The sequence below is a fragment of the Zalophus californianus genome, chromosome 13 (assembly GCF_009762305.2).
Source record: "Zalophus californianus isolate mZalCal1 chromosome 13, mZalCal1.pri.v2, whole genome shotgun sequence".
NCBI classification, from domain to species: domain Eukaryota; kingdom Metazoa; phylum Chordata; class Mammalia; order Carnivora; family Otariidae; genus Zalophus; species Zalophus californianus.
Window position 1 is genome coordinate 23,101,386 of NC_045607.1, and position 9,813 is coordinate 23,111,198.

A 9,813-nucleotide genomic window follows, 5' to 3' on the forward strand; every position below is an offset into this window, starting at 1 on the left:
CCAAGGACGACATTTGCATGTCTCTACCAAGCTGCTGATTCCCTCCTGATGACGCAAAGACCACAGGCACCCCTAGCACACCATCTAAAACATACCCCTTCTCCTCTCCCACACCCCAGTCTGCTCCTCTCCCGGGCCTAGCTCTATGACTGGAACTACCTACCATTCATCTACCTGATATGGGTTAAATCGTGTCCCCCCAAACTCATATGTTGAAGTTCTAACCGCAGTACCTCAGAATGTGACTGTATTTGGAAATAGGGTCATTGCAGATGTAACTTAACTCAATTAGTTAAGATGAGGTCCTTAGAGTGGGTCCTAATTCAACATAACTGCTGTTCTTATAAAAGGGGAAATCTGAACACAGAGACAGGCTCACAGGGAGTCACTATATGAATATAAGGGCAGAGATCTGATGCTTTTGCAGGCCAAGGAACACCAGAGATTGCCAGCAAACCAACAGAAGCCAGGGGAAAGGCCTAAAACAGATTATCCCAGAGTCCCCAGAAAAAGAACAACCTCGCTGATGCCTTGATCATGGACCTCTGGCCTCCAAAATTCTAAGACAACACAGTTCTGTTGTTTAAGCTCCCCAAATTGTGGCACTTCATTACAGCAGCCCTAGAAAACTAACACACTGCCCAGTGGAGATTTACTCTCACTCCCACACCCAGTGACTAGATCCCATGCAGTTCAGCTCCAGAACAGCTCCTAGAATTCAGCCACTACCCTCTTTCCAGGGCCTCTGTAGGTGTGTTGGGAAATTGGTTCTTGGCAAGCCTCATGTTAGGACAAGATAGGAAGGGACTTTGTTGACCAGATGGCACAAGGATAGATCCAAGCTGGCGCAGGGGAGAGAGGGTCTAGGATTCCAAGGGGATATAGAGCTGGTGGGGTTGGCCAGCAGGGCTGAGGGCGCACCTCGCTATGGGTAAGAGAAACACCAGCTCCCTGCTGGGCTGGAGAAGGCTGAGACCAAGGAGGCTGGTGCAAATGTCAGAGAGCTGGGGCTCCCCTGGGCTCTGTCCCCAGGGCAGGCTTTGGGGCTGGGCTTTCTCCTGGGATGCGTGTGGTGGGTGAGTGGAGACTTGGGGGCACCTTTCCTGTTGGGGTTCCCTCGGGCGTGGCTGCCACGTGCACATCCCTGAGGCGCCAGCTCCGTGAGGCTGCAGAGGGTGCGCCTTTTCCAAGGCAAACCAAACGGACGGGTTTGCTGATGAGATTCCAGGTTTCAGTCCAAGAGGTGCGAGCTGAGCAGGCCCCTGGCACGGCCCAGCATTGGCTCTGGCTCTGCCAGGAAACAGGAACTCTGGGAGTTAGACCCTAAACCCTGGGAGTGAGCGGTGAAGGACCTGGAGCCCAGCGCCTTCCCCGGCACCCAGAGGACTCGGAGCCGCTGTGCTTGCCTTGCCCTTTGTTCCCTCCTCCTCCCTCACCCCCTGCCCCTCGGCCCCTCGCTCCAGGTCCCTCCCTCCTCCTCTCTCATCCCGTTAGCCCCCTTTGCCCTACCCCCTTCCTCTTGGGGACCCCTGTTCCTTCCTTCCCTCTTGGGGACCCCTTTCTTCCTCCTCCTCCATCTTCCTCCTCCCTCTGACTCTTCCTTCTCCCCGCTTCCCCTCTCCTGCCTTTCCCCTCCCCGTTCCTGACCCCCGCCTCGCTTTCCCCTCACCTGTCTGCCTCCCCTTGCCCTTGCTTCACTCCCTCCCCCACTTTCCAGGTAGCCCCTCTTCCGCTCCACCTTCCTTCACTCCCCTCAGCTTTCCCTCCCCCTCCTTTTCCCCTTACCTTTCCACCTGCTCCCCTCACTCCCCCTCCCCCGCTGCTCCTTCTCGCCCCTCCCACGCCCCGCCCATCACTGTTTGCTTTATCCCCGCCCCCGGATCCAGATGAAGGGCTTGCCCTGCCCCTGCCCTGCCCGGCCGCATTTCCGGCTGCTGGGGTCTTGCTTCATGGCTGAGGGCTCGGGGACACGGGCCCCGGGGAAAGAGCCCCCGCTCAGCATCCAGGTCCTGCGAGCCCAGTACGCGGGCTTGCGAAGGCAGCAGACGGCCCAGGCCCACCTGGTGGTGCTCCCGAAAGGTAGGGCTGGGCAGGAGCTGGGGGCAAAAGTGGAGGGGGGGCCTGGCCGTGGGCGCAATGGGTGGTGGGCTGCGGCCAGGGGGAGGCCGGGGCTCGGTGGGCCCTCCCGGTGGGAAAGAGCAGGGATGCCAGCAGAGCCAGGGCGGGGAGGCCCGTTCCGGGCCGCTCTGCTTGGCTCTCTTCCCCTCCAGGGGCCTCAGGCAGGCATCTGGCCAGCTGTTGGCCGTACCTGGCCTCAGCTCTTATGTTCTCACCTTACCAGACTGTTCTGCCTAGTGGACTATGGCTTGGCCCCCTGCTGGGCCGGGGGGGGGGGGGCGATGGGAGCTCTTCCCCGCCGGGTCTCACCTCCTGCAAAGCTGAGGAACTGGCTCTGGAGAGAGCCAAAGTGGTGTTCCCAACAGCCCTGGCGCCGGCCAGAGGAAGCACAGGCCTCAGGGACTCAGGAGGCACCCTGGCTCACGGAGCTTGCTTATCACCATCTCAAACAACTCTCAAACAACTTCCAAGGAGGCATGAGATGCAGAAGCCTCAAAGGGAGAATGCCTCTTCCCTCTGGGAACTCAGATTTTATTCCTGGAGGAAGTTAGGAGCATAAGGCTCCATCCCACCGTTCCCTCTAACAGAGGAATGAATGGGTCAAGGGAGATGGGAAGGTCAAGGCTGCGCCTGGGGGGTTTTTGTGGTTATTTGTACACTTCAGGACTCATTGAATGGCCCGCCCAGCACTAGGCCAGCTGGGAAGGAATCAGGGGCCAGAGGGACATCACCATCCGGGGCAGGAAGAGTGCTGCCTTTTGGAGACAAAAGTGGTACCCCGGAACTGAAGGTGCCCATCTCCCGTTACTTGGGCTGTTGCCAGCCAGTGGGTGCTGTTTGAACTGAACTGGCACAGCCAAATAGCCCTCCATCTCTGCAAGGTATACACTGAAAGATTCGTAAAGCCCTACCTAGTCCATCCTCAAACATGTTTATTAATTCAGTCATTCAGCAAACATTAAATTAAACCACTCTCAAATGAAAGTGCTTAAATGCTTAACAGACCCACAATTCATACTTACAGATCCATGTAATGGGCACATCCCAAAGACAGTCCAAGTCGACATGCCCCACAGAACTCACCACTCCCTGCCCCAACCCTCCCTCTGGCTCTTTCTCCCAGGCTCTGTAACTCAGTGCACTCCCCCCACCCCCTGCAGCTAGCATCCGGTGATCAGTTAAGGCAAGTTAGTGCCAGAAGCTCTGGTTAGACTCTGCTTTGTCAGGGAAGACTTCTGACTTCTAGGCGAGGTCAACCACTCAGCAGTATCTGTTTGGGGGTCAGGGTCCAGGTGTCCCTCCCACTTTGTCTTTCTCCTTGTCCCCTGCGGACCCCAGGCTGGGACTGACAGCTAAGGAGGCTCCTCTCTGCAACCAAGACCTGCCTGTCCACGTGGACATAATGGAGAGGATACTAGTTCCTAGGTTCTCCCATCACGTCCCCTCTTCCTCTGTTTTCAGATAAGCACATAACATTTTGACTTTTTGTCAGGATGTCCGTGTTTGTCATGCTGAGAAAAATCCGGTAGTCCTGAAGTGGGAACACATTTTCAGGCCCTCCACTGTTTGCAGAGATGGCCGCACCGGTCCTGTTTCTCTCAGACTCCCAGACCGGGAGCTCAGGGCCTTCCCTCTGCCTTCATGCCCCAGCACCTCAGTCTCTCCGCTCCTGCATGCAGGGCCTCCCGCCGTGACAAATGCCAGAATGCTCAGGGGAGCTCCGCTGCGGATTCAGCGGCAACTACCTGCAGGCTTTGGAACACCTTTCAGGCATTCCCACAACCCTCTCTGCCACCAAGGGTCAACCATAAACTGTCGTGTGCCACAAGGTGGTAAAAAAAAAAAAAAACACAACAAAACCCTGAGAAAGAAGAGAGACGTTGGTCTGGGTCCTCATCCCTACAGCCAGTTCGGAGAAGCAGGAGGTGCTATAAATGTGTTCCCAGAACAGTGTCTGTGGGATGGGAGAAGGCAAGGGGCCAGTGCTTCAAAAGGAGCTGCTTTGAAATACAGCTCCTCCCTCCTCCACCTTGGGCGGTAAACCATTACGGGAATCCCAGAACACAAAACCCCGTAACCGAAGAGTATTCTTTTCCACTGGCCAGTGTGCATGTGAGTCCGTGCCATTCTTTCAGTTGGAATGCTGGGGTCACTCCCTCACTGCAGTTAAGAACTGGAGTCTGTTAGTAAACTCTGTTCTGCTTGAGTTTTTCTTCATAGCATTGGTTACCACCTGCAATTTTATTATAATATATTCGTTGGCTTACATCTTTCTACCCCACTAGAATATATCCGTGAAGATGGGGATTTTTGTCTCAGTGTTTGCTGCCATATTCCCAGAACCTAGAATAAATAATGGCTGGCACGTAATAAGTGCTCAATAAATACTTGTTGAATGAATGAATACTTGCGCATGAGTGTGTGTTAGAGAGCATATGTGTGGGCATGGGAGGGAGTATACACGTGTGAGCATATGCAAGTGGGATCATGTGCGATCCATGTATGTGTATGTGCACACATGCAGTGTACTGACTACCTGACTTCCGTGACATTTTGGGATAGCATTCCTACGGCTCGAAAGCTCTGAAACCCCCCAAATCAGAGCTGCCCATGTACGTCCCAGTGGTGACCCTGCTTGTGCCTTGCTTTGTCAGGAGGGTACACGCCTGTTCCTGCTGAGTCCATGGTCAGTCCTGTTTGGATTAACAAGGAGAGAAGGCATTCGCTGTCCCTGGAGGAGGCAGATCCTGAGGCAGAGGGGATGCTGGAGGAGGCTGACAGAGGCTGTCTTCGGGCCCCTGAGTCTCCATGGCACACGCACCTAGAGATGTACCGCTGCATCCAAACCTTCCACCAGGAAACCAGTCTTCCAGTAAAACACAAGGATAAGCTCATGGGGTCTGAGCAAAGGCTCCCTCAGGAAGGAGACCCGGGCTTGTTTGAAAACAATCAGATGACTCAGCAAGGGACCACCATCCTACAAACAGCCCAGCGTGAATGTCTGGTGGGCAATGCCGAAATAAAGCCAGTGGGATCTGGCTTAAATAAGGACATTCAGCCTCCTCCTTCCAAAAAGAACTCACACTGGTCTGGAAAACCAGCTCACTATCCATTTCCCCAGAGGAAAACTCCCAGGATCTCTCAAACTGCCAGGAACCTGGGCTTGTATGGCCCAGCCTGAAGTCTTCTACTCAGCCAAATATCTGTTGAAACCATCGATGGCCTCATCAAAGAACCCAGGAGGTAGAGCCATGACTCGGGCCTCTAGCTATGAGCAAGAACGGGACTGACTCAGTTGTAGGGATTTTGAACTTCATGGTGGACACACGGTCTTGTCCTTCAAAAAAGAAGACTTTGCCTAGGCCAGATCTCACACAGTCTAGGATGAAAGAGTGCTGTCTGATCAATGTGGCCCTACTGTGTTTGTATATAAAGACATGACTATGGAGCCCTAGATGCCCATTCCTTGGAGAGGTCCAGTAGGACATCTCCGTCCCTAGAAATGGGAAGTTTGAAGCATAACACCGGCACCCTAGCCAAAGGAATGCCTTAGCAGGGCCCTGGAGCCAATGGGTGTGGGCAGTCTTGTTTTCAATATCTTCTGATGATTTCTCACATGATCTGGAGAAGATGAGCTCTGAGCATTGCCTTTTTCTGGTTACTGTGTCTGGAGACCAGCTCACTGAGAAGTCACTACATTCATTGGTAGTGACCATACCATTTCAACTGAGGCTCCCAAAGTATGGTCACTGTGGGTTTAAATAAAAAACAAAACCCTACTGTTTTGTGTGTTTAAGGGGTGTTCAGGAAGGGTGGTCATCTCTTCCCCTTCCACTGAGACTGCACGTTCCAATGTCATTACAGGTGTATTTCCTCCCTCCTTCCCTCTCGTCTCCCCGCCCTTCCGCCCTTCCTCCCTCCCTTCCATCCATCCATCCCATTTGTCTGTTTTCTCACCCCCCCTCCCTTGCTCTCTCTCTCCTAATTAAGTTCCTATTAAACAGTGCGGGTCATTGAAGATATATGGTTAAGAGGAGCCTGAGCAGGAAACAAGGAAATTCTCCTGCTTGGAAAATATGTATCCCCCACAAACTCCCTTTTCAGCCAAATTTGAAGCACTCAGATCTTCCCTGGGATCCATTAAACTTAAGACAAAGGGAAGCAGGTGATACTGCCCGGGTGCTGGGAAGAGAGTAGGTCTTTCCTGGTTAATGTTTAACCTTAGTAATGACATTTAAACACACCGAAGGTGCCTTTCCCTCACATCAGATAATCTCTCTGTAAAGTTTCACTTGTATTTTCCTCTTTTTTCCCCAATGGTGATCCAGTCTGGCCAATCTACACCCAGAGTGGTTAACCAGGTGTGTCATTACCTGGCAAAAATACATATGTGCCTGCTTCTTGGATCACCCAGAAATCCACTCCAATTTGGGGATTTGTTGCAATTCCTTCTGCGAATAATCAATAAGAGCCATTGTTAATTTTTTTCTAGTCAAATGAAAAACAAGGACGTTTTCTGAAAACCCTTTGTCCTTTGCTTTGTTTTAAAGAGGACTGCCACAAGTAACCCCTCTTTCTACAATGTATCAGTCAGGATAGGCTATGTTTTGCTGCAGAAACAAACCCTCCAAGCTCACAACAGCAGCTCTTCTTCACTCATGAAAAGTCCATGTGGATTTGGGCAGACTTCCCAGGGCAGCTCTTCTGCATGTACTGCCAGGAGCTCAGGCTGCTTCTGTCTCATGGCACCTACAGTATCAACACTGGTTTCCCTAATCACTGTAGCAGGAGAAGAAAGTGCACTAATAGTCACGCACTGGCTTTCAAATCACTTCTACTTACGTTTCATTGCCCCAGGCAAGTCTTGTGGTCCTATCTTCACTTCAAGGGTATGCAATCATCCCAGGTGCCCGGAAGGAGAGAAGAAACGGAAGGCACAGGTGAGCAGCACTAATGGCCTGCACAGGCAGATGGGGGCCAGGTCATAGTACAATATTAGATTTCATTCTGAATACAGTAAGTAGCCATTAAGAGATTTACATATGAGACTAAAATGATTTAATGCGCAGTTTAACCTGATTACTCTGGTGGTTCTTTGGAGAATGAGTTGAGGCACATTAAGAGGCAATACCAGGGAAAAAATGGCCAAGGCAAGTTCAGTGGGAAAGACGCAGGTCAAGCAAGAGCAGGAGCCGAAGAGATGGGGAAAAAGTAGATGCACTGGATATGTATTTTGGAGCTAGAGCCATTAGGATTTACTGAAGGGAGATTAGAAGTTCAGTTTGAGGGATCCTGAGTGTGAGATGTTCGTGAGACACACAAATGAAGATATCAAATGGGCCAGTGGATAAATTAGACCATAGTTCTGGGCTGGACGTGAATTTAAGTGGCATGAGTGTGTGGAGGTACTGAATGGGGCGAGGGAACGCCAGCTGACCTATACAGAATATAGAGAGAAGACAGGGTCCAGAGTGAGTCCTGAAAATGCATAATTTACTTACTTGAAAAATCTCTAAGGACTTTTCCAGTCTTTTAGGAGAGGACGGGGAGAGGGAGGAGGGGCAGTGAGAGACACTGAAGAGCAGGACCCTGACTGGGGAGAAAGGAGAGCCAGGCGCTGGGGAGTCACAGGCCTTGAGAAGCAAGATGTGGCCCAGGTCACCCCCCTGACTAGCCTTCCACAAATCCCTCTTCTAGATCCACATTCCTCAGTCTGAAGTTGCTTTTTCTTGAGGATGGGTTTAAAAGGCCAGAGTCCGGGGCGCCTGGGCGGCTCAGTTAAGGGTCTGACTCTTGATTTCAGCTCAGGTCATGATCTCAGGGTCGTGAGATTGAGTCCCAGGCTCAGCTCTGTGGTCAGAGGGGAGTCTGCTTAAGATTCTCTCTCTCCCCCTCTCCCTCTTCCCCTCCCCTGAGCTCAGATAAATAAATAAAAATAGTGACGACAACAGTAATAATAATAAAAGGCCGGAGTCCAAGAGACAATGTCCGAGTGGGAAAACTTCTCAGCCAAGATCAGGCCAGGTCGGTGTCAGCAAGTTCGGGTCAGAGCCAACCGCCTGCCTGCCATCGAGGCCTACCTGACAGGGAGGTGCCTTTGCCCCAGAAGCATGACCTTTCCTGGGACTGAGCTGTTGTCATGCTGGGGGTGGGGCCGAGGATCAAGTGTTCCCCTCAGAGAACTTGAAGGGAGAGAGGGCAAGAGCAAGGCTGGTTTGGAATCCTTCCAAAAGCAGCCACAGGGCTGCTTTTGCCAAGAGCATTGGACCAGAACCATCCCTCCGTTGCTCAATCACACTCATGTTTCCTCAACCCATGGGCTTGCACACCTGCTCGGGCAAAGGGTTCGGCTTAGTCTGGGCTGTCACACCACCCACCGCTCTGACAATCTGTCTCCTGTGCTGGGCACGACTGGAGCTAACCTCCTCCCACACTCTCCACGGTGCTAGAGCAGAGGAAGGTTCTCGGGAACTTGAGACCAACCAGCTCACGCTGTGAGTCCCGCATCGGGTCTCCTAGCCTTCCAACCACAGCGAGGACACCCCGATGTGGCTGCTGGTGACAGGCTTCAGTCTTCCAGGCTCCAGTCTCAGCATTGCCACTGGGAGACATGACCCTGGCTGAGTTAGACTTGAGGTGAGAATAGCTCCTGGGGGCAGGAGCCAGGACAGGAGAGTCCTTGGCATTCGCTGGCAATTCTGTTGCATCCCCACTAGGAGGCAGCCTCCCCTCATGCCACCTCAGCCTGATTCCCTAACTTTTCCTCCCAGGTCTTATCTCTCACTCAAGTTAGACCCCACCAACCTACCTCCCTGCCCCCGCGCAGCCGGGCAGCACATACCTTTAAGGCTGGCGTCGGGGGGCGTGGTCTCCTTGTTCTTACAGCCCTCTCTTGTTCTGAGGGTACGGCCTTTTGGCATCAGGGTGGAAGGCACAGAGAGCACAGACGGCTCTTTATGTGATTGGCTGCGGTGTCTTTTGGGTCTCTCTTCCCTTCGCTCTCTACGGTGACCTAGCTCATGGTCTGTAGGCTTGGTGTGGACAGGTGGGGGCCCCCCCAGGCTCCTGCAGATGAGGGACTCCCTCCCGTAGTTCTAGCCCTCCCACCCCCTCTGCATCGGAGGTCCACCAGGTGTCCCAGTCTCATCTTCTCTCTGCTGGCCCAACTGGGGCCTATGCACACAGGCAGGAGTCATCTCTGCATGTATGCACTGCCACCCCCTTTGCCGGAGAAGCAAACCAAATCCACCTGTAATGCCTCTAGGTTACAAAATTGAGACCTGAAGACAACCAGTCACACACAACCAACTAGGCGTTGGGCTATTGTAAATCAATAATTTCCTCACTTTGCTTCCCTGTCTGCTGTACCAAAGTCTCTCCCTGAGCTCCTGTTGGTGGGGCACCCCAACCACCAAACCTTTTAGTTTGGGGCTAACTGGTCTGAATCAATTTTTGCTCAAATAAACTCTTTAAATGTTTACTATGCCTCAGTTTATCTTTTAACACTACTACGTTAAACTGCTTCCTTCTGATTCCTTCCCTTCATTTATTTCTATATCATCATAGCTAGGAAATCCTTTCAAAATATTTTTGACTTGAAAACTGTCAGTGGTGAAATTGGTACTTCTATCTGAAGGCCAGAGAGAACCCTGTGACTTTTTCTAAATACTCTGCTTCTTAACACCTAACCCTGCC

The 9,813-nt window shown here is 52.3% G+C and overlaps 1 protein-coding gene across 1 annotated transcript; it reads left to right on the forward strand.

The window, feature by feature from the left end:
- The first annotated feature begins 1,831 nt into the window (after positions 1-1,831).
- C13H9orf152 (chromosome 13 C9orf152 homolog) lies at positions 1,832-5,889 on the forward strand. The gene is made up of 2 exons (XM_027616378.1): positions 1,832-2,079; positions 4,773-5,889. The coding sequence occupies exons 1-2, from the start codon at positions 1,887-1,889 to the stop codon at positions 5,297-5,299; spliced, it is 720 nt and encodes a 239-aa protein (XP_027472179.1). The 5' UTR covers positions 1,832-1,886; the 3' UTR covers positions 5,300-5,889.
- Positions 5,890-9,813: the final 3,924 nt, after the last annotated feature.